This window comes from Diceros bicornis, chromosome 5, assembly GCF_020826845.1.
Source record: "Diceros bicornis minor isolate mBicDic1 chromosome 5, mDicBic1.mat.cur, whole genome shotgun sequence".
Taxonomy (NCBI): Eukaryota; Metazoa; Chordata; class Mammalia; order Perissodactyla; family Rhinocerotidae; genus Diceros; species Diceros bicornis.
This window is the reverse complement of record NC_080744.1, coordinates 87,727,200-87,752,365: the sequence shown is the minus strand read 5'-3', so window position 1 is coordinate 87,752,365 and position 25,166 is coordinate 87,727,200. Positions and strand designations below refer to the sequence as shown.

General features: G+C 43.1%; 1 protein-coding gene across 7 annotated transcripts in view; it reads left to right on the top strand.

The window, feature by feature from the left end:
* Positions 1 to 22,760, top strand: part of CHD2 (chromodomain helicase DNA binding protein 2) — a 117,141-nt gene extending 94,381 nt beyond the window's left edge. For all 7 annotated transcript variants that reach the window (XM_058542380.1, XM_058542384.1, XM_058542378.1 and 4 more), the window contains 5 exons: positions 4,522 to 4,700; positions 7,216 to 7,315; positions 9,628 to 9,841; positions 14,848 to 15,094; positions 19,099 to 22,760. In XM_058542380.1, the coding sequence (XP_058398363.1) occupies positions 4,522 to 4,700; positions 7,216 to 7,315; positions 9,628 to 9,841; positions 14,848 to 15,094; positions 19,099 to 19,432 (1,074 nt within the window). In that variant the 3' untranslated portion in view covers positions 19,433 to 22,760. The remainder of the gene's footprint in view (positions 1 to 4,521; positions 4,701 to 7,215; positions 7,316 to 9,627; positions 9,842 to 14,847; positions 15,095 to 19,098) is intronic.
* The last annotated feature ends 2,406 nt before the right edge of the window (positions 22,761 to 25,166 follow it).

The window sequence follows — 25,166 nt, the reverse complement described above, 5'->3', positions numbered from 1 at the left end:
GGCGAGGCAACAGCACGCACAAAGGCTGTGTGGCAGGACCGAGTGTGGTGCGTTGAGGTAACAGAAGGCCACTGTGGCTAGAGTAGTGAGAACAGGGGGACAGCATGACAGGAGACCAGGCTGGGATGCTAGCTGAGTGAGTTAGAGCAATGGTGAACGTGGCGTATCTTACGTGCTTCCATGTTGTGGTGTGGGGAGCCTAGGATATGGTCTGTCTCCTCATATGAGGCAGGGAAGGTGGTGGGGAAGGAGTGCATGGACCAGGTCTTGCACGGGATTGGAAACAGGCCGGCGTACCCTCAGGACCCTTAGCCCCTTGCTGGAGCTGTATGTATGTATTTCATTGTGCTGCACTTGACAATTCGCTTCTCACCTCTCTTGTGATCTCTTCTCTCTCCAAACTTCCATAAATCACAATTCACTTGAACAGTTAATTCAGTCTCAAAGAGAAAGTGATCTTCTTCTAAATCTCAAAATATTCCTGCTCTGTGGCAGCGAAGGATAGAATTTTGACCTTGCCCTATAAGGTAGTCTTCTCTCTGTTTACCCCTTACTCTCTGTTCCCCAAAACCTATATGCATGTGTATATTTTTTTTCTTTGCACTTAGCTCATTTTTCTTAATTCTCTTTACTTTTCTGCCTGTGAGCTCCCTGAGGGCAAGTACAGTGTCTTACATAAAGTACATCTCGATGCTAGAGATATATCAATCCATGGGTAAATTGAGTAAATGAATAAATTCATTACACAACCAGCTATCTGGTCTGTTTCCTGGTTCTTCCTTAGCCCAGTATTTATAAGAGAAAGTCATAACTAATGTTTCTGTCATACCATACTATGTTAAAAAATGCTTTTACATATTGGCTCATTTACTCTTGTTTTTATATTATGAGATCTTTAAAAAATATAGAAAAATCTCAGGAATATAATAGACATTGGTATAGGTACCATGGAGCTCTGCCAAATGTGAAATTTTTTTTTGGAGGAAGATTAGCCCTGAGCTAACATCCATTGCCAATCCTCTTCTTTTTTGCTGATGAAGATTGGCCCTGGGCTAACATCTGTGCCCATCCTCCTCCACTTTATATGGGATGCTGCCACAGCATGGCTTGATAAGCGGTGTGTAGGTCCGCGCCCAGCATCCGAACCTGCGAACCCCAGGCCGCTGAAGTGGAGTGCGTGAGCTCAATCGCTACGCCACCGGGCCAGCCCCTGTCAAGTCTGGATTTTTTAAAGCTCAGAATGTAAAGTTGAAGCCCCTGGTGTTCCTCACTCTAAACCCACGCTTTTCCTTTGTTACCTCCCCAGAAGTGACCACGATTCTAAATTCAATTATCATTCTCATGTGTGATTTTAGAGTTTTACTAATTACGTGTCTAAAGACAGTAGTAGCTTGCATAAACTCTGGCATTGTGTGTGTGCTTTATGTGTATTTTCTTTGTAACAATCCTGTGAGGTAGGTAATTATCTCCATTTTTCCTATTGAAAAATAAGGTAAAGAAAGTTAAGTGGCTTGTCCTATGTCACACAGTTAAGATGTAGAGCAAAGACTTGACCCAGGCAATTTGGCATGCGAATCTGGATTCTTAACCATTATGCTGCGCAGCCTCCTGTGCAGGAAGCATTATAATATTGCTTTCCATGTTTAAAAGCATTCTATAAATGCCACACTTGGTGTATCCTGTAACTTGCTTTTCCTCCCTCAGGATTTACGTTTTTGAGATTTCCATGTTGATAATTGTGTCTCTGATTTAAATGTTTCATATAATTCTGTTCTATGACTTCTGCAGTTCATTCTTTCTCCTGTTGATGGACGTTGGGGTTTTCCCAACTATTTGCTACTACTAAGTGGCTGTGGTGAAATTGTAAATATTTTCTTGTACACGTATGTAAGGGCTTCTCTAGAGTATTGTATATAGCTTGAGCAGAAACGCTGGGTATATTGGGTATGTACATCTACCACTCCGTTAGATATTGCTGAATTATTCTTCAAAGTGATTGTAGAGATTTGTACTCCTTCTAGCAATGAGTGTGAGTTCCGATTGCTTCCCAGTCTTAGAAACACTTGATAATTTCTGACTTCTTAATTTTTGCCGCTCTGAGGGGTATGAAATATTGACCAGTGGTGTAGTTGGACATTCATGTTTCCAGTGAATTGCCTGTTCAATCCTTTGCCTATTTCGGGTAATTTATCTTTTCCTACCTTTTCTATAGGAATCCTTTGTACGTTCATGATATAATCTTTTATCTGTTACGGTCATTACAAGTATCTTCCAGTTTGTGGTGTATCTTATTATTCTGTCTTATTTTTAAATTAAAGTACAACACTGAAAAATAAACAGATTCTAAGTGTATAGCTATGGGAATTATCACCAAGTGACAGAAATTTGTAGGATTTTTATTGTCCTCAAGTTTCATGATCATGTGCCTTATTAGTTCATTGTACCAGATGCTTAGGGGTTGACAACCATGTTCTACAGATCTGAGAAATTTTTTCAAATTATTTTGTGATAATTTCCTCCTAACTTCTTAGGTTCATCTTTATAGAACTCCTTGTTTTTGGATATTGGACTCTGGGAGTGTTCCCTAATATTATTTTTTTTTCATTTTCTGTTTCTGCTTTTTTTTTTTTTTAAAGATTTTATTTATTTATTTTTTCCCCCCCAAAGCCCCAGTAGATAGTTGTATGTCATAGCTGCACATCCTTTTAGTTGCTGTATGTGGGATGCAGCCTCAGCATGGCCGGAGAAGCGGTGCGTTGGTGCGCGCCCGGGATCTGAACCTCGGGCCGCCAAGCAGCGGAGCGCGCGCGCTTAACCGCTAAGCCACGGGGCCGGCCCTGTTTCTGCTTTTTTAACTCTCTGGGAGATCCCTTCAACTTTATCTCCCATTATTTCTTTTGAGGTTTTCATTTCTCTTGTCATATTTTATTTCCAAGATCTTTTTCCCCTCTGTGGTTTTCTGAATGTTTTTATATTTCTCTTTATTTTCCATCATTCACGTTAGATATTTTTTCAAATGGTTTGGTAATCCTCAGTTGTCTTTTCTCTTTAATTTGTTTTTTGTCATTCAGGTTAGATACAGCCTCAAATGGCTTGGTAATCCTTGGCAGTCTGCTTGTATTTCAGAGGAGGGGCTAAACATCTGATTGGAAGCTGTGAGCATGTGGTGGGGCTTGATTGACTTTGAGAGTGTTGACTATAGGGTGATCTGGTTGGGCTTCTTCTTGGGAAACTTTCAGTGGATAGTCAGCGTCTTTTGGTTCTTCCTCTTGGGTGGTCAGATTTTTGTGGAGGAGAATCCCCCAATCTCCTGACTTGGGGGTGAAGGCCTGGCTTTCTTCATTCTAGAATCCGAGAGGCAAAACACTGAGCAGCTCATCTAGTATGTATATGTTCATATAATCCTGTTTTCAGTGCAGTAGCCTTGCCCCTCAGTTATGCCTGTGCAGCCCAGTTCAGAGACCTTTCTTTTATCCTCTCCAGAGAATAAATCTCTGTATCTTTTGCTGGGCGGAGTTGGAGATCTAGGTGTCTTGTGAATCTGAGTATCTGTTACTCTTAAGCGGTCTTTTAAAAACCTGTCCTTGGGGCTGGCCCCGTGGCTTAGCGGTGAAGTGCGTGTGCTCCGCTGCTGGCGGCCCGGGTTCAGATCCCGGGCGTGCGCTGACGCACCGCTTCTCTGGCCATGCTGAGGCCGCGTCCCACATACAGCAACTAGAAGGCTGTGCAGCTATGACATACAACTATCTACTGGGGCTTTGGGGGAAAAAAATAAAATAAAAAACAAAAAAACAACCTGTCCTTGTTTTTAGCTTTTGCCACTACTTCCAGCAGTCCTTAGCTATTGTTGGGGGAATTTTGCAGAATAAAGCAGATTGGTTCTCAGGTCTCTTCACTGCTGTCTTAGGATTTAGTTTCTCAGGTCTATGAAGTCATTTCCCTTGCTGCCAATATTTTGTTGCTGTTGTTTTTTCTTTCATTTTCCCTGTCGTTGTGAGCTTATCTCTTTTTAAAGCAATCCCTTTACTGTTGTTATTGTAGAGTTAGGGAGGGGGAGAAAAGGATTCTTGTGTTTAGTCCATCATCTTTATCTGGAAGCCTTTCTTTCCCTTAGTTTCTTATAAGCCTAGAGGACTTGTAAATATTTTACCCAGTGGTTTTAGATAGTTTGTGATGGGAAGTTTTCAGGTTAGGTCTGTAATTTTGCTTCTCATTTGATCTTTATAATGGTCTTATGAGATTATCATGCCCCTCTAGCAGATGAGGAAACAGCAGCATTTTGAGAGGCCAAGTAAGATGTAAAAAGTCGTCACTCTTAACAGTAGTGCTAGGACTTGCACCTCAGATTTTTCTGACTCTGACATTTATACTTGTTATGCTGGCTTTCCCTGCTTCTCCTCTAATGAATATATGGCATGAGAGTGGGTTGTGTCTTCTCTGGGAATTTAAGGCACAGTAAGCAAAGGAGAAGATGTCTTTGCTGCAGATATTTTATGTCTCTGCTCTATTGGCCTGTTCCAGTGTAAGGAGAGGATGAGGCCCGTGAAAAAAGCACTGAAACAGCTGGACAAACCCGACAAGGGGCTCAGTGTGCAAGAACAGCTAGAGCATACCCGGAACTGCCTGCTGAAAATCGGAGACCGCATAGCCGAGTGCCTTAAAGCTTACTCAGACCAGGAGCACATCAAACTGTGGAGGAGGTAATCGACCTTGGCCTCAAGTTGCCCAGTTTAATTTGACAGAGTGTATCTGTTGGTTCTGTTTTTGTTTTATAGAAGGTGACATAGGCACCTAATGAAAATTTTTTTCCCCAACGAAAGCCATCTATTGGCAACATACCTGTGCAGGCTTCAGTTTTATTTTCCTGAAATAGGCCGTTTCACTGAGACCAGTCCTTTTTTTTTTTTGGTGGGAAAGATCAGCCCTGAGCTAACATCCATGCCAATCCTCCTTTTTTTTTTTGCTGAGGAAGACTGGCCCTGGGCTAACATCCATGCCCATCTTCCTCCACTTTATGTGGGACGCTGCCACAGCATGGCCTGACAAACAGTGCATCGGTGCGCGCCTGGGATCCGAACCCTGGCTGCCAGCAGTGGAGCTCATGCACTTAACCGCTATGCCACGGGGCCGGCCCATGAGACCAGTCTTTTGAATGGGTAGGATGATGTCATTATAGTATAAGAGAAAGACAGTGATACTGGATATGCTGGTCTATTCTCGGAATAAAGACTCAATCTTTAAACCTGAAAGAGATAGAAACCATCTAGTTTCATTACTTCACCCATCTCAGATTGACGTTCACATATAATAACTATTTGGTTAGTTCTTTACTAACACATGAGGAGAAACAAAGGTTAAAATCATCAGAACTATGAGTTCTCTGTTCTCTTTAGTAATTGAAGAACTTTAGTAAATTGAAGTAATTTGGATTAGTGCAGTTAATCCAGGACTTTAGTTTGTGAGGCATCTTGACTTAACATATACTCATTTATATGTTCACTTTTGATATTTTAAGAAAACACGACTGGAATTTCTGAAAGACAATTGTAACATTAAGTCTCTTTCCATAATCCACAGTTACTTTGAACACATGTACTTTATGGTTAACGTAATTATCTTTGTATAATATGCCCAGTATCAGTGAATTGGTTTTTGAGTGAAAAATGGATTTAAGAAAACCTTCTGTCATGATGCTATCCATAGCAGGGCTCACACCCATTAAAAAAAAAAAGATTTAAGTTTTGAATTGTTACTTTTCTTCCCCTTTACACTGTTACCAACTTCTTCCTCTTGCTAGCCGTATGGCTCTCTTTGTACCCAACTGAATCCCTGTTGGAACATAACAAAAGTACAAAGATCTATGAAACTAGGCTTCCTCTCATGCACTGGGGCCTGTCTGTTTAAATGTGCTGGGCGCTGTGGTCCTGGCTAGCAGTAGGTTGTAAGAAGTTCCTTGCCCACTCCTGAGAAACTTGTCCATCATGAGGTGGTAATTGCAAGACTAAATATATTGGGAGTTCCAAGGAGAAGGAAGCACATGCAGAAGAGTAGTCAGGGAGGGAAGTCTTATGAGAGGCAGGTAGGTATGCTTGAGCTGGGCAGGGAAGGGCAGAGTGGACTTGCTTAGATGAAGAGAGTTCTCAGGCTTCAGCAAAGGCTTGAAAGTGGGCAGTGAGGCGATGGGGAGGTTTTTAGGGTTTAAAGGCATTGATTGAGACAACTGAAGCCCTATTATAGAAGGCCTTAGAAACGAAGGTAAATAGCTTTCCACATGATGCAGCAGGTTTACCAGTTAGGGAGCCAGTACACTGTTCTGTGAGTGGCATGGCATGGCATAGTGAAACTGCTCTCTAGAAAGTGTAAGAGGATGTGAGACTCCTTTTCCAACTCACTGAGAGTACCTGTGCCTCCTTGTTCTAGACACATGTTTTATCAGTCACTCCTCTATTGACAGTAATGCTATGCTAGGGTGAGTGCAATGGAATTGGAGGGGAGGAGTCCCTCGGAGTTTTAAGGAAAAAACGACAGGGCTTGGTGGTGATGACTGGGAGGAGAGAAGGGGCAGCAACGCAGAGATGCCCGACTGTATGTAGGTCCCAACCTGGGAGATGATGGTAATGATGGATTGCACCACAGATTCCAGGAAGTGCAGAAGGTGGAGGAAGACTTGAGGACTGGAGTCCTGGTGCTAGTGAAATAAATTAAAGGGGTTTTGGGCCGGCCCCGTGGCATAGCGGTTAAGTGCGTGTGCTCTGCTGCTGGCGGCCCGGGTTTGGGGCCCGGGTTTGGATCCCGGGCGCGCACCGATGCACTGTTTATCAGGCCATGCTGTGGCGGGATCCCATATAAAGTAGAGGAAGAGGGGCACGCACGTTAGCCCAGGGCCAGTCTTCTTCAGCAAAAAGAGGAAGATTGGCATGGGTGTTAGCTCAGAGCTGATCTTCCTCACAAAGAAAAAAAAAATTAAAGGGGTTTTAGCTGTGAGACAGAACGCTAGTCTCCAGTCCCCTTGGTCAAACTCTGTTGATAGTAGCATCTAAAGAAGTATTATTGATGCAAAGATCTGAAAGAATATTTCTGTAACTTAATTTCGATCCTTGGAGAGTATTGCACAGCAAAATTCAATGGCTTACCATCCATAAAGAGAATAAAAAGTTATTTTAAAAATTCTGTAATTTACCAGAACTGGGTTTTTTTGTTTTTTGTTTTTTTTAGGAACCTATGGATTTTTGTTTCTAAGTTTACAGAATTTGATGCTCGAAAATTACATAAGTTATACAAGATGGCCCATAAGAAAAGATCTCAAGAAGAGGAGGTAAAATACAAATTTAATCCTAATTTATACAAACAGATAATAATCAGTTCCACAGAAAAATTCTTTAATTATTGTTTTTCCCTGGGGAGATGATCATAGGTTGTTCGTGCTAGAAGGGTCACTGGTTCTCCGCCCTTACTTTACAAATGGAGGCATAGGTCCAAGAGGGGGTGAAGAAGCCCACTGCAGCCTGTCCTATCTTGTACAGTGTGCTCTGTCACTGTATTAGCCATGCAGTTTCTTAGCATTCTCCACTAGTGGTCAAACTAACATTCAAGACCCGATGGGTAAAATAACCAGTGTATTGGAACCACGCACTGTTGAAATTCTGACAGGGGTTGTTACCCTGTGTGCTTCTGTCCTGGAATCATTTATTCACCAGGCCTTTTTTTCTTCCATGTGTACATGTCTAAATGGTATCTTATAAATGTGGCTCCTGATGGGTAACAGGGTTGTGGGCAGAAAATCCTTCTTCTGTTCTTTTCTGGGCCCTGTACTTGATGTCCTTCCAGTTTTTGTACGTAGGGTCCCAGCTGCTCACGTAAAGGAGCAAACATGAGAAGGTGCCCAGAAGTTGCCTTCGCTTTTTTGGTGTAGGGGGATGGGCACAGAAGTGGCTTGGCTGATGCTGCAGGGGCAGTGTTCCTTGTGCAGGCATGTCCATTTGTAGATGGGCTGACTTGCCACATGGCCCATACCCAAATTAGCCAGTTAGGGCCAGTCTAGGAACATTTAATACCTTCTCTACTAACACGTCAGCTCTGCAAAGGCAAAGGTGTTATGTCTCTCATTCTCTGCCATATCTTCAGCGCCTGGAGTGGTGCTGGGCACGGGGCAGGTGCTCAGAACTATTTGCTGCGTGAGCATATCCTATGCCCAGCACTGTGTTGAGCTGTGGAGTAGTATCCTCAAGTAGATTATGATTTAATTTTATATGGAAGAATATGGTATAGCAGTAATATACAGGAATAGTATGCTAATATTGCTGAATGTTAGTGTAAATTTTAAGCATTATAAAAAGTTTTTGAAAGAATAGTCAGGAAAGGCCCCAGGAGGGAATGAAATAGTTGGGAAAGGCCCTTTAGGAAAGAGTGCAAGTTAAGATGAGTGTTTGATGTTGGACATATGATGTAGAGGGCTTCATTAGTCTCAGTATTAGAAGTTGGTGTAAGCTGAATAACAAAGGTAGTCATCCTACTAGTGGGGGTATACATTGTCACAACCTTCCTGGAGGACAATTCAGTAAGATTTATCCAAAGACTAATTCTCCTTCTAAGAATTTAGTTTAAGGAGATAATTAAGGATTTAAACATGTTTGTGGTAGAAATGACTTGACCCATCCAACAGTAAGAAATAGATTAAATAAATTATGATATATCCATATCAGGGAGTATTATTCAACCATAGAAATAATATTGTGGAAATAAGTATTCACATGAGAAGATTTCCACAATATATTAAGTGAAAAAAAGAATACCAAATAGTATTTTTGTTTAAAAAAAAATGTATATATGTATGTATAAGTGTGTGTGTGTGTGTGTGTGTATATATATATACACACACATATACATACACAAAATGGCTTAGAAATATATATACACAAAATGGCTTAGAAAGACATGGACCAAATTATTAACTAATTCCTTTGGTAGTGAGATTTTAGGTTACACACATATACATATACAAAATGGCTTAGAAATATATATACACAAAATGGCTTAGAAAGACATGGACCAAATTATTAACTAATTCCTTTGGTAGTGAGATTTTAGGTTACTTTACATTTCTTATTTTTTCCTCACTGTATTTTCTGATGTTTTTATATCAAATATTTTACTTGTGTGGTAAAGAAATGGTTTTACTTAAACATTTAGATGTTTAGCTTGATGACTTGGGCTTAGGAACTAGTTCCCACTGAACTAGTTGGGGGTTGTTTGTTCTAGTTAGCCTCAGAAAGTTAATGGCCCTGGTTTTACACGGTCTAAAGAATCTCCAAGCATGCTGACAGCATAGGCACCTGTTCCATGCCCCGTGCAGTGACATGTAGCAGTCCATGCACGTGTTCTTACAGGTACTTGTCAGTGGAGGTTGGTTTTCTTGTAGGGGCCTAGTAGGTCGGAGCAGCAGATGGGCTGTATGAGGCTGTTCGTGCTGTGGGAGCTCAGTGGAATTCATGAGCCTTTTTTGGTAAGAAGGTTATAAATGGCAGATCAAAAGCCAAGAGGGAAATATTTAGAGGTGATGATCTTTATTACTGTTCTTGAGAATTCAGCCTGGGATCTTGAGACTCTTTGGTTTCCTTTTATCTACAGGAGCAAAAAAAGAAAGATGACGTGACTGGTGGTAAGAAACCGTTTCGACCAGAGGCCTCCGGCTCAAGCCGGGATTCCTTGATGTCGCAGTCCCATACCCCGCACAACCTTCATCCTCAGAAGCCTCATTTGCCTGCCTCCCATGGCCCACAGATACATGGACACCCAAGAGATAACTACAGTCACCCCAACAAGAGACACTTTAGTAATGCAGGTATGTCATTAAGTGGAGTTTTTAGAAGAGGTGCCAAAAGAAGAATCATTTTATTTTCCAAACACAGCAGCTAGACCTTTGTGCTTTATTCTCTTCTGTCACTTTATTGTCCTCTTTTTTCTTAATGAGATAAAGCATGAAATAAACATCCAAAGGCTGTTATTTCAACTTCAAGAAGAACATAGCCACCATAAAAGACAAATGATAGACTGAGGGAAACAATTTACATTATATATGACAGTTAAATGGTTAAAACTGCTAATATTGAAAGAGCTCTTGTAAATTGATAACAAAAGAATAACCAAATAGAAAAATGGGCAAAAGTTAGGAAGAGGGAATTCGTATAGAAGAAGAAATTGAAATGACCAGTATGACAAGGTGACCAACATTGCTACTAGGGAAATGTAAATTAGAGAAACAAGTTAACCAATTTTTTCCCCTTTCAGATCAGCAAAAATTAAAATGTGAAATACATACAAATTGCTAAGTGTGAATTGCTACAATCTTTCCAGAAAATAATCTGAAATATCTAAATATATAGATAGGCCACTTTTTTGGGAGTCTATCCTGTAGAAATAAAAACACAGACATGTCTGAGGATGCCATTCTAGCCTTAAATGGCAAAAAACTGGAAATAACTTGAGTGTCCTTAATAAGAGAGTGGTTAAATGAATAATAGGACATTTGTAGTCTGTACTATTATTAGTTATTAACAAGAATGAGTTAGGGGCCGGCCCCATGGCATAGCAGTTAAGTGCATGCGCTCTGCTGCTGGTGGCCTGGGTTCGGATCCCAGGTACACACCAATGCACAGCTTGTCAGGCCATGCTGTGGCAGCATCCCATATAAAGTGGAGGAAGATGGGCACAGATGTTAGCCCAGGGAAGTCTTCCTCAGCAAAAAAAAAAAAAAAAATGGATTGGCATGGATGTTAGCTCAGGGCTGATCTTCCTCACCAAAAAAACAAAAAAAAATGAGTTGGCTTTATAGATAATAAAAAATTAGAGGGGGAAAAAAAGCAGCAGCAGCAACAGCAACAAAATCCGTATGCATGTTTGAATTTATTGAGGTGACATTCACGTCATAAACTTAACCGTTTTAAATGATTAATTTAGTGGCATTTAGAACATTCACAGTGTGGGCAGCCACCACTTCTGTCTTATTCCAAAACATTTCCATCACCCCAAATGGAAATCCCATGCCCATTAAGCAGTTTCTCCCTGTTACCCACTTCCCTCAGCCCCTGCAGCCACCAATCTGTACTGTCTCTGGATTTATGTATTCTGGACACTTCGTATAAATGGAATCATATATATAATATGTGTCTCACTTCTTTGACTTAGCATAATATTTTCAAGGGTCATCCACATTGTAATGTGTCAGTATTTCATTCCTTTTTGTGGCTGAATGATAGTTCATTGTATGGATTCACCACAATTTTTTATCCATTCACCAGTTGATGGACGTTTGGGTTGTTTCTACTTTTTGGCTGCTGTGAAGAATACTGCTGTGAAAATTTGTGTGCAAGTATTTAAGTACCTATATTCAATTCCTTTAGGTGTATATCTAGGAGTGGAATTGCTAGGTCATATGGTAATTCTATGTTTAACTTTTTAAGGAATCATCAAACTTTTTCATAGTATATGTTTGAATAATATATTTGTATAAGCATAGAGAAAGATGTGAAAATATACACACACAGCAATTACTTAAGGATGGTAGGAATGGAGGGAAGATTGGAGGAATTTCTCCATCACCTGTTGCATCACTGGTTACAAGGTGCGTGAATTACTTTTAAAGATAAAAGTAATAAGAATAAAGGAGAAAAATCATATAGAATAAAACCTAAAAAATTTGTGGTATATATAGAAGCATAGTATAAGATTTTACAGAGTGTCAGATATTCCATAAAACTCAGAATGAAGTATACATTCCTTTCTAAACTTCATTTTAGGATTTCCATTTGATTAAAAAAAAGTACATTCTGGTCTTCTGGTAAAATTCTCAAGCTTTTAGAAAAATCAATTTTCTCCATCTTTTCCTCTTTTTTTTGAACATATTAATTATAGTTATTAAAAATCTTGCCTGCTAACTCCAATATCTGAATTATTATGAGTTATTATTTTCTCTTGGTTTTTAGTCACATATTCCTGTCTTTTGATATGTCTAGTTATTTTTGATTAAATGAGGGACACTGTGTTTTAAAAGTTGTAGAAGCTCCAGGTGATGTTACCTTCTCCCAGAGAAGATTCAACATTTCCTCCCCTGGGCACAGCAAGTGAGAGGTGATCATCTTAATGTAGTCTGCCTCTGGTCCCCTGTTCCTGGGATTTAGCTCTTCAGAGTGCTTAAAAGGGCCTGTGGCATTCTCTGCCCCTCCCCTTGGCAGGTCTTAAACTCGAATCTTGGTTTCCTCAGTACCATGAGACTGCCCTGAACTGCTCTGCTTTTCAGGGGGTTTAAGCTTAGATTTTTAGCCTTCTGCTCCCTGAAGATTCAGCAAATGTCCTAAGGGAAGACTGGCCGTGTCTTTGAAGTCCCTCAATTCTACAAGGTCTCTCTAGCCTAAAAAGATCCCCAGAGGCTCTGCTGGTGTCTCTGTTCCTCCAGCAGTGGTCTTCTGCCTGGGAAAAGCTTGGATGTTCATCCTCTTGCCTGTGCTCAGAATCACACCTCTCCCCAGTGGCTGTGGAAGTCAACCCTTACCTCTTTGAGGTTTTCTGCTCTTCAGAATCTTATTTCCACTAGTTCCGATTGCTTTGGCTGTTCTTTGATGTCTTTAAACAGGTTATATTTTGTTTATCTGGCCTTTTTAATTGTTCTTGACAGAGTGTAATTCTGCTGGAAACAAGTTCTGTGTCTTCTAATCTTAAAAATCTAAATAGTTCAAAATTAATTGATCACCAAAAAGGTAATGACTGTACAAAATGGTTGGGAAATGTTTCCATGTTCTTAGATCTAGTTGTGTGAGTTGTACTGACTTTTTCCTGGATTAGACTGGTTTTGTGTTATTTGTGTGATGTCACTGATTTTATATTCTGATCCTTTGAAAGAACTCTTCTTAATAAGCTAACTGTAGTCTTTTATTTAAATCTTGGATTCCTCACCCATCTCCTTAATAGCTCAGTGCTTCCTAACCAGTGACCTACCTCCTGGAGGGTTCAGGAAGAAAGAAAAGCTCTGTTTGATTTCTCTGGAAATAAATGACTTGGCTTGAGTTTTAACTATCTCGACTATTCCACAGACATTGACACCCTGTTTGAAATCTTACTTTCCATTTGGTTTGAAGCCATCTTCAAGTGATCCTTTCATGTTGTGAAGGTGACTCTTTTTGTTGTTGTTTGTTAATTCTTAGGTTGAGTGGTCAAAAGTCTTTTACTTCTTGGTCCTCTGGCCTGATCCACCCTGCATCAGCAATGAGTTTAAGCTACTGGTTGACTGTACATTATTATTTTTTTTTTTTTTAAAGATTTTATTTATTTATTTATTTTTTCCCCCCAAAGCCCCAGTAGATAGTTGTATGTCATAGCTGCACATCCTTCTAGTTGCTGTATGTGGGACTCGGCCTCAGGATGGACGGAGAAGTGGTGCCTCGGTGCGCGCCTGGGATCCGAACCCGGGCCACCAGCATCGGAGTGCGCGCACTTAACCACCAAGCCACAGGGCCGGCCCATAACTGTACATTATTTTAATGGTACAGATTTCTAAGCTGCGCAGGTTCCTTGATGGTGTTGTTGTTCTGCTCTGTAGAAAAATTTTAGAAGACCAGCAAAAAAGTAGACAGATGTTCATTTGGTGGCATATGTTTGGTCTTAACATAGTTGTAGATAGAAGATTGGATTTCTCATGAAACTACATAGTTCTTTCTGGTTAAGCCTCTGTACTAGTTTCCTAAAGCTGTCTGTTAACAAAGTCTGGACTAGTTTCCTAAGGCTGCCTGTTAACAAAGTACCACAAACTGGGTTGCTTAAAACAACAGATGTTTATTCTTTCATGGTTCTAGAAGTCAGAAGTCTGAAATCAAGTTGTCAGCAGGGTTGGTTCCTTCTGGAGGATCTGAGGGAGAATCTGTTCCATGCCTCTCTCCTAACTTACAGTGGCTGCCAGCTATGCTTTGTGTTCCTTGACTTGTGGCTGCATCGCTCCAATTTCTGCCTCCATCTCTACATGGCCTTCCTCTGTGTGTCTTTGTCTCAAATCTTCCTCTGCCTTTCTCTTAAAAGGATATCTGTCATTGGATTTAGGGCTCAACCCAAATCCAAGATAATCTCACTTCGAAATCCTTAATTACATCTGCAAAGACCTTATTTCCAAGTAAAGTCACACTCACAGGTTCTGAGTGGACATATATTTTGGGAGCCACAATTCAACCCACTGTAGCCTCCATTCCTGAAGTTTCTGTGTTTTCACTACCTTTTCTCATTCAAATAAGTGTGATTCTTGTCCTCAGGGGAACATGGAGGCTATAGAAGCTAAAACAAATTTCAATTTGGCCTTTTCCATGAGAGTTGGAGTGCTGACACAAATCCAAAGTTAGAGGAGAAATCACTTTTTACAGGAGGAGGTCCATTTTTTTTTGGTGTGAGCTGGGGAAGAATAGTAGAATCAGTAAGGATAGTCTGGAAAGATTTTCAGAAACTAGGCACAGCTTATGGTACCAGCAGGTAAATAAAGTGCTGTTTTCTGAATTAGTTGTTTGGTTTTGTTTTTTTGAGTGAAATCTGATTTTAAACGTCTGCCCCAGACTGGAAGGTCAGCAGGTATGGAAAATGAAAAACAATAGTTTTCAAGATTTTAGGAAAAAGGCAGTGAATTTTCTTTTGCCTTAAAATTTGGGGGAAAGAATGTTAGGACTCATTACTGGTATGTTAACCAGCAACAGAAAGGCCAAGAAGGAGGAAATTTAATGTCCATTTATAATGTGTCAGCCTTTCAGTTTAAACTATAGTGGAAGTGAAATTCAGCCATTTCTTGCAGTCATGAGACCATTCTTTCCTTTCCTGCAGATCGAGGAGACTGGCAGAGGGAAAGAAAGTTCAACTATGGTGGTGGCAACAACAATCCTCCGTGGGGTAGTGACAGGCACCATCAGTATGAGCAACACTGGTACAAGGACCACCATTATGGGGACCGGCGCCACATGGATGCCCACCGTTCTGGGAGCTACCGACCCAACAACCTTTCCAGAAAGAGACCTTATGACCAGTACAGCAGTGACCGAGACCACCGGGGACACAGAGATTATTATGACAGGTATATGGAAGGCCCTGAGACACCAGGAGCTGACCTCTGCCAGGAGCTTTATTGTTTATAGGGGAGAGACAAGCAACGTAATACATTAACGTATTTATCTATCAAATGCTCACTGAACATCTCATCATGTGCCCAGGCATGGTCCCAGGTCTGATCCAATGTTTTTCATCAAGGCATTTTCATGGTATTGGGAAGGAATCATGATGTAGGCAGCTGACAGTGTGTGCTGATTGGATGGTTGAAAGTAGGGATTTTTGAGTTTTTCCTGAGGGCTGAGGAAGAGGGGAGGCTGGTGATTATTGTTTTGGGCCCTGAAGAGTCTGCTAAGCAGAGAGAAATGGAATAGGCATCACAGGCCCAGACCAAGGATAGGGAACCAGGAAGGGATGCCTAGAAGATTAACAGAGTGGATAGTGGGGGGTCTTGGATGCCAAATTATAGGTTTTAAGTTTTGTTCTCTGGGTCATAGGGAGCCATTTGTGGTTTCATCATTTCAATTGTGCAGGAAAAGTTTTCTGCCTTTCTGTGAGGAAATCTAGAGAAGCGGTAGCCGTAAAATATTAAAGTCAGCAGCCAAAGTTATTAAGTTCTGTGTTAGGCTCTCAGCCACACTAGGTAGCAGGGATCCTGAGATGGGTACCAGCCCACAATTTAGGGATCAAAGACGTTTGAAGTTGTACCCTCTCTACAACTGTATAATATCATTATATGATGAGCCAAGGTTTTCAGTTGTGAGAGTTAGCAAGTACGGGAAGGGCTGAAGAGGTTTTCCCTATTCTTTCTAATTTCAGGACATAGCTGTATTTTAACCTCATAGTAACTTTGGTTTTCCCTAACCATTTGGCTAACCATATGCTTTGTTGGGGTTGCACCTTGAATTTAAAATAGGAATGTTTCATATAAACATCTCAGTGTCCTGCCTTCTTTTTGGAAGATGTGGTAACACCAGGCTGCATTAGCACAGCAGCTGTAGCCAAGTAGCAGCTGCCTCCTTTAGAAGGGGTCTGCACCCCTCACCCTGACCCTTATGTATATTGTCTGGTCAGGTTTCAGTGGGCATTTGCCCTACATTCCTTTGTGGAGATCTGTATTTCCATTTAGTCTTGTTTTTCTTCTGCCTGAAGGACTTTTGTTTTAGTGTGGGTCTGCTGGTGGTAAATTCAGCATTTGTATGTCTGAGGAAGTATTTTGCCTTCACTTATGAAAGATGCTTTTGCTGGGTATAAATTTTTAGGTTGACACTTTCTTTCAGTACTTTAAAGATGTTCCTCTTCTGTGTGCTTGGATTGTTTCTGATGAAAAGTCTGTCAGTTTATCTTTGTTCCTCTTTACATGATGTGTCTTTTTTTCTTCGTCACTAGTGTTTAGCAATTTGATTATAAACAATTGTTAGCATTTCTCTCAAATTTGGAATTTTTTTACTATTCTTCAAATGTTTTTTCTGTCCCCCAACTCTTGTCTCCTTTGGAGATTCCAATTATATTAGGCTGCTTGAATTTGTTTGATAGCTCACTGGTATTCTGTTGTTTTTTTTTAAATTATGTTTTCTGTTTCATTTGGATAGTTTCTGTTGCTGTGTCTTCAAGTTCACTAATATTTTCTTTTTCGATGTCTAACCTGCCTTGAGGCTGAGGCCTGTCCAATATATTTTGCATTTTATACGTTATGGTTTTATCTCTAGAGGTTGCATTTGGGCCTTTTTTTTTTTAATTTAAATCTTCCATGTCTGTTTAACCTTTTGAAATCTGGAATACAGTTTAAAAATTATTTTTAAATCCTTGTCTACTAATTCTATCATTTGGGTCAGTTTCAACTGATTGATTTATCTCCTTATTATGGTCTTATTTTCCTGATTGTTTCCATGCCTGGTAATTTTTGATCAGATACCTTGTTGAGTGGTGGATATTTTTGTATTCCTATAAATATTCTGGAGCTTTGTTACGAGACACTTGGAAAGAGTTTGATCCTTTCAGATCTTGCTGTTAAGATTCGTTAGACAGAACTGGAGCATTGCTTGTTCCCCACCACTGAGACAAGGATCCTCATTGTACTCTACCAGTGTCCCTTGGATCTTGAGGTTTTTTTTGGGATGGCTGGTGAGAATAGGCCCTGTTTTGGCTCTCTGAGCCAGAGGGCACTTGTACCTCTAATCTTTTGGGTGTTTCTTTCCCTGGCCTTGGGTGGTGTCCGCACGTGTGTACCTGAATACTCAAGGGACAACTCTCTTCAGATCTTTGCGCTTCTTTCTATGTGTAGGACTCTCTTTTGCATTCCATCCTGTGAACTCCGGCTGCCTTGGGTCTACACACACACACGCGCACGCACTCATGCACGCGCACGCACGCACACAGACACACACACACACACACACACTGACTCTCAACCCAGGAAGTCTGCTGGGCTTCTCCTGGTCTCCCCTTCCCTGTGCTGAGGCCTGGAAACTGTCTTAAGGCAGTGAACGGGGTGATTATAAGCCTCATGTCATTAGTTTCCCATGCCTCAGGGATCACTGCTTTTTGTTGCCTGACATCTGGTGTCTTGAAATTGTTCCACACATTTTATCCTTTTCTGGTTGTTTCAGGTGGGAGGGTAAATCGAGTCCTTGTTACTCCATCTTAACTGGAACCTGAAGTCTCTTTTTTATTGAGGTGAAATTCACATAACATAAATGAACTATTTTAAAGTGAACAAATCAGTGACATTTAGTACATTCACAGTGTTGTGCAACCACCACCTATATCCATTTCCAAAACACTTTCATTACCCCAGAGAAAACTCTGTAACCATTAAGCAATCAGTCTCTATTCTGCGTTCTCCCCAGCTTCTGACAGCCACCAATCTGTATTCTGTTTCTGTGCATTTACTGATTCTAGATATTTTGTATAAATAAAATCATATAAGATGTGGCCTTTTGTGGTTGGCTTTTTGAACACTTAGCATGATGTTTTAGAGGCTCATCCATAGTGTAGCATGTATCAGTGCTTCGTTTCTTTCGTGGCTGAATAATATTCCATTTGTACGATGCATATGCCACATTTTGTTTATCCATTCATCCGTTGATGGGCATTTGAGTTGGTTCCACCTTTTGGCTGTTGTGAGTAGTGCTGCTATGAACCTAGGAGTGAAATTGTTAGTCATTTGGTAGTTCTATGTTTAATTTTCTAGGAACTACCTGTTTTCCACATGGTTGCACCATTTTCCATTCCTGCCAACCATGTATGAGAGATGTGACTGTCTCACATCTTTGCCAGTACTTTTCTGTTTTTGGTTTTTGTTAATATAACCATCCTAGTGGGTGTGAAATTGTGTCTCATTGTGTTTTTGATTTGCACTTCCCTGATGACTAATATTCATTAAAGATGTTGAGCATCTTTTCATGTACTTAGTGGCCATTTGTATATCTGCTTGGGAGAAATGTTTATTCAGGTCCTTGGCCCATTTTTGAATTGGGTTGTCTTTTTGTTGTTGACTGGTACCAGTTCTCTTTTAATAGGATAACAAGCAGTTTACCATAGTCCTAAGTAAAACTTTTAATATTCTTTGCATTGAGTCAATTTTTTAAATAATTTAGTTAACCCTTCACTTACTGTTGAATATTTAGGTTGCTTGTGCTTTTGCAGTTACTAATTACTTACAGAATAATTTCTGTGGCTCTTTTCTCCTGCGCTGGGTCAAGGAATATGAAAATGTTTGTAGACCTTGCCAGTTTTCCTAAAGGGAGTATGAGTTTACAAAGCCATCAGTGATTCAAGTGTGTATTTGTTTCATTGCAGACTCAATGAGTCTTATGTCATTTCATAGGATGTGTTTTGCCAATAAGTATAAAATAGCCCTTTGTTGTTACTCTTATTTTGTTTTTTCATTCTAGTAATGTAAGCATTTACTCCTGAGTCTGTTGAAAGTGTCCTTCAATATGAGTGCATGAGGAAGAGCCCATGGATGATGAAGAAGGGGGTGGGAATCTGGTTTTGGTCTTTCAGCTAATCCTTGCGTCTCTGTTTCAGGCACCATCATGACTCCAAGCGGAGGAGATCTGATGAATTTAGGCCTCAAAATTACCACCAGCAGGATTTCCGACGAATGTCTGATCACCGCCCCGCTATGGGCTACCACGGCCAGGGACCCTCAGACCATTACCGCTCTTTCCACACAGACAAATTGGGGGAATATAAACAGCCCCTGCCCCCGTTGCACCCTGCAGTCTCAGATCCTCGCTCGCCCCCCTCTCAGAAATCTCCTCATGATTCCAAGTCACCCCTGGATCATAGGTCTCCTTTGGAGAGATCACTAGAACAGAAAAACAACCCAGATTATAACTGGAATGTTCGGAAAACATAAAGGACAGCTCGGAAAGAAGAAGAGAGCAAGAGTCATTAAGCACCTGGATATTTTTGGTCTGATCCAACAGGAGCCAGTTATCTAGACCAGTAAGTGGAGTTTCTGGACACGCTGCTGCTGTCAGCTCGCCAGCTGAAGGAGCACTTCAGGGAGTGGGAGGCCTTTTGTTTGGTCCAGCTTTGATTTGGGTCACCACTCCTGCACTTTGGCACCCCATCCCATTCCAGCCTGGATTTGGCCTCCCACTTTGATGGGTGCTAGGAGGAAGAGGTGATTTTTTTATGTACCAGCTTTGTGGGCTGTTTTCCCAGTGAAGGAAGAAGGCATCTTAGAGTCATGAATGTTGTGTTGCCGGGGTCGGTGTACCCTGGACCTTGGTGCCGTGGTCGGGGAAGGAATGAGTGCATGAAGGCTGCTGGGACCTGCTGGACAGTGTGTGATGTGGTTCACTATGACGTGACAGATGCTGCTGATGGGGAGCGGGGCGTGGGGATGAGCGGGTGGGGTCTCACATCATAGGACTTGAAGGGGAGCAGGTACACCCCTCAAATATGTTCTTGGGAGAAAGGACACTTGGGCCTCATTATGTGACACCTATGGTGCGGGGGGCAGGGGGATAGAGAGAAGGAGACGATGGCCCCTTCCCTACGAACACTAATTTTCCCCAGACTTCCTGTACATTTCAAAGGTTTGGTCTCCTGCATGGGCCTCCTTTGCCTCCTGTGCCAGGGAAGGTAGGGTCTGTGCAGCTGACGTTTGAGTACTGTGAGTTAGGCAGCATTGAAGTTGGCATGGGTCTTACTTGGTTGGGAGTGGGCTGAAAGAGAGGGCAGGGTGGGGGGTAGGGAGGGGGTAGTGTGGCCAGGGCACTGGAATCCCTGGTGGATTTCTGATTCCTGTGATGAGAAGTAAAACCACAGGGCCTAGAGAGGAGGGGGAGCGGAGGCAGGCCTACTGACTAGCTTGTTGCGGCCGTGTGCCAGGAGGGATGCTAGTGCGGGTGGAGAACAGGTTTCCCAGCATGGGGTTTGGTGGTGCCAGCGCTGGGGGGGCTTCCAGTGTTGTCCTAGGTCTGTGTCTGCAGCTGCATTGCAGTTCCTCTTGCACAGCTTACAGGAGTAGGTGACACAGAATCACATGTCTCCTGACACTCATGTGGTGGGTTCCTGTGGTGAACAGCTTTCCACTGCTAGTTGAAGATCATTAGAATTGAATTCAGTTTCTTTTAGAATAAGATTAAGTGAAGTATAAACCTAAGTTAAATTTTTTCCACAATAGGAAGTATCCAAGGACAGGGTGACTGAGCTGCAGATAGTAAGAGTAATACTAGAGTTGAACTGAGTCAGGACTGGGGGGCAAGTTGGTTGTATCAATTAAAGCAGGCTCCTTTCATTCTTTTGATTCTCGGGCCTTCTGTTTTATTCATTTTAAATATAGCTTACCGGTATTGTTAGAGCATTCAAAGGCCTTTCTAGATGGAGACAGAATAACTGACTTGAACATACAGTGTGCCTATAAATGTCCAGGCTCAGAGCTGGTGAAAACCCTTCTATTGGGCGTTCACAGCGTTAAACTCTCTGAACTAACCTGTGGGGACTTCATAAAATCATTATCACTTACTTGCTGGTATCCTGGGCAGCACCAGTAATGCCTTTACCAAGAAATTGCCAAGTGAGGCAGGTGTGGCATTTATGGGCCACTGCTCCTTGCTACACAGAGCATCCTGGGGCTGGCCGGTGCTGAGTTCCAGACAAGAGTCTGGGTCCTCACAGCTTGTGCTGGGAGCTCAGTGTGCCCACCACCTTATTTATCCACTCATGGTGAGTGGGGCTGTTCACCCTGGGCTTGTACCACACATGCCCTGGAGCAAAGCCCAAGGGACTGCATAGAAGCCTGCTGGCTGCAGTCATGCACCGAGGTGCTGTGACTGCGCAGGGGGAGCAGGTAGGACATTGTCTCTGCTTTGGCCACCACAAGTTTAGCTTCTGGCGGATAGAATGACACTACTCCATATTTGTCTTGCCCAGGCCAAAGAGGAGGGTTAGGCAGGCCTGCCAGGTCCTTGAGCGATGGGGTGAGGGCAGGCAGGACTGAGCCCCAGCGCGTCTTCTCCTATGGGAAGTCGGGTCGAGTCCTGCGGGGGCGCGGCGTTTCCTTTCAGTCAGAGGAGGCCAGAGGAGTAATTGGAGGCCCTGCATTTGGAAACTCATCAAGGTTTTTTTCTCTGAAATTGTTGAAAGGAGATGTGAGTTATTCCCAAAGATGTCTCATCATGAGGAAAAAGGAACTTCCTTTTGTTCGCAGTCAGGACTTTTAGTGCCATATGATGTAGCAAAAGGGAATATCAGCCAGATCAGTGTTAAATTGATTATGACAGTACAGTATCCCCATAAAAGCATCTGTTTTAGGTATTGAAGTATGTTTGAAGAGTTGGGAGAAAGGAGGCATTTCCTCATTAATCTAAATCAGTATGAATACTGTATGCTTCTATCAAAACCAGAAATTTGCACAGGTAGAAATTCTCTCACTTGGAGATGGGAGAAGCTGCCCCAGGAATCTGTGAGGAAGGTATTCCATGAAGCCTGGCTTTGAAAGATTTAATTATTGGGTAGAAATAGCAAGGGTTGAGGAGGAGGGAGTGGAGTTAACATCATATGAAACCTGAACATAAACAAGGATTAATCTGGTGTACTACAGCCCTGGAAAAGGACTCACTGAAACCCAAGGCTAACCTCTGCCGACTTGCAGAGCTGGCTAGAGAGAAACGGCCAGGCTCTCCGCCAAGCCCCTTCTCATGGCCCCTGTGCTCCCTCTCCTTTTAGTCATTCCTTAACGCCCTTCGACGGGAAGCCAGAACACTTCTCACATCGTGCTGCAGACATTCTAGCCTGATGCCTGAAAGTTGCATCAGGACGCGCAGTGCAAGTGCAGTTCAGTTATGAGTTCACAGGTGACACTGAAACCCTACAGACCAAAACTCCCTTGGCAGCAGGGGCGCTGGCCCAGGGCCCAGCACCAGTGGTCTTCTGGCTTATCTGAGGGCTGCCGTGTCGGGCGAGGAGAGCCAGGCCAAGGGTCCAGGCTGCTTTAGTCCATCTGTGTCCTACTCGTTTGGGGACACATGGTTTTTCTTTATTGTAAAATTGTGGACTTTTAAAACCTGTTGACTAAACAGTAATTAATTTATATTTGTGAAAAATGCCACTGTCCTAGTGATTTCTGATGTAAATAATGTTGTTTATATAGTATGTATTAAATTTTCCTACATTGTAAAACTGCTGTACTTTTGATTCTTGTACATTAAAAGTGTTACTAAGGATTTTTAGAATTGGGCGAACCCGTTGCATTGCATTGGCGTGAACTGTGACTGGATGCACTTCCTCATCTCCCCTTCTATTGGTTGCTGGGTCATCAAGATTTTTGACAGCTTGTGAAATGGAGCCTTTTAAAGTTGCATTTTTTTTTCCAGCCCAGCACAGTTGTGTTGTGGGTCCAGGGCTCTACACCGCAGGTTTCTAAGATTTTTCCTAAGTACTGAGGTTAACAGTCCTCTGGCCCAGCAGCTCCAGCCCGTAGCCCACATCCCTGCACTCGATGAGGTGACTTGCAGGAGCTGCAGCCAGTGGCTGAGCAGGGCTGCCCTTAATTCCCCATGTTGGTCGTGCCAAGGAGGAAACTGGGAGACCTGGAAGGTGTGCTTAAAGACCTGTGCCCATCCAGATGGGTCCCGCAGCCCCCTCTACCAGAGGAAATAAAAACACCATGTCTGCCGGCCTGCAGCCTGGAGGGTAATTTAACAGTTGGGTTATATATTCCTGAAGGGGGGAAAGAACATTTTATAATGGAAACACTGACAGAAATGTTAACTGGAGCGATTTGGCATAGGGCAGACCCAGCTCCTGCGAGGCCCAGACAGAGGAAGGGTGGCACAGCCTGCGGGTGGAGAGCCGTCTGAATAGGAGTTGGAGAAGTTTGCCAGACCCCCAAGGTTTTACTAGTATTTAAGTGACTTGGAAACCAAACTCCAATCTTTGTGAAGCTCTTAATTCTTGATACCAAATAAACTCATGTGTCCACTCAGAGTTGAGGGATTAACACCCGTGACTGTCAGCCGGGAGAGTGGCTGCAGGCGTTCCTGCTCAGCCAGCCTGTGCGGGAAGGGGAGCCCGGGGTTTTTAGGGCACGTAGTTCTTAAGTCAAAGACTCAAAGAAGAGCTGAGGGTTCTTGCTGCTGATAAACTCAATTCACAATCGTGTTGCAGCTCACAACTCAGCGGGAACAACTTTGGGAAACTTTAAAAACAAGCGCTGCAATAATCAGCTTATTATGATTTACAATAGCAACAAGGCTTCTCAACTGCCTGCTGCCAACACGCCTGCCTTTTACTGGAAGAAGCCTGCGCAGGCCCCTCCCTCCTCCCTGGCCAGGCCTGCGTGTCTGGCATCAAGGCAAGTCCTCCTCAATTAGCGCCAGCAGAAAGGTCACTTACTGAAACACAAGGCCCTGCGGTTTGCCAGACCAGTCTGGGCCCCGGGTTCCAGCCTGTGGCTCTTAAAGAAGCAGGACTAGGTCCTGGGTCTAGACAGGTCCTTTCCATCACTTTGTGAGGTTGGAAACCCGCTGGACCTGTGTCGCTTCCCAACCTGCCTCTAGTGTTTGTTCTGTTTTGTGAATTGGGAAAGAGACAGCGCGTCTGAATAAAAGCTCTGTATCCTGTAGAAGCCTGGGCCGGGTGGTGCCCGCCCCGCTGCTGCTGCTGCTGCTGCTGCTGGGGGCACCCTGCCCTGGGTCTACGTTTGGGGATTTCCTGGTCAGTGCTGGGGTCATGTCATCTGCTTTGTGTGGGAACATGGACAAGTGAGTGACCTACAGCCTTCTCATCTTAAAGGTGGGCAGAGTGATAACCCACTTCTCGGGGCCAGAGCTGCCCCATGGAGGGTTCCCACGCGCTATCCTTTTGTTCTTAATTTCTTTCGCACCCTAAGGGGATTGTCGTTACTCAAGTGCAGTCCTGCTGACCACCTGCAGCGAGGTGGCCTTGGGGAGCCTGGATGGTCTAAAGGGGCCGGGCAGCAAAGTCAGTGTGTTGCCCCCAGTTGGTCCCTCCCTGTGATGGGGCAGACAGCCTTGTCATCTTCATTTGTAAATGAAGGAGGCAGCTTCTAGAGTTAATGTGGGTTTTAAGTGAGAGCTCACACTGTGGAAAAGGAAAAGGTTTATAAGCCCAAAGGGCTACCTGTGAAGGAGATAGTGTTCATCAGTCCTTGGCTGGGAGGTGGGCTGGGAGGTGGGCTGGGAGGTGGAGGAGGGAGAGGTTGGGGGTGCCTAGGACGGAACTTGCCGGGTCTGGAGCGCAGGCCTGCCTTAGTGTTATGCCCCAGGAACCCTCACCCCAGAGCCACTGAGGCAATCAGAGCTGCCCTCCTCCAGCCCAGCTCACCAGGAGAACCCAGGAAGGGGCTCTGCAAAGCCTGCTCTAGGGAAGATTAAGTCCCGGGAGGAAGGCTCAGCAGGGACTGGAACCATCTGAACACAGAGACAGGCTCCTTCAAGGAGCTCACAGTCCCCCCCGGCGAGATGCAGCCGGGACTGGACCGTCATGGGAGAGAAAGGTTTGCCTTGACCTTCCTGTGGGCGGGTCCCTCCTCCGGGAGCTGGGGACACATAAATGGTGAAGCAGAAGGATAAGGCCCCTGCCCTCTTTGAACTGACATTCTAGTTGAGGGGCCTGGG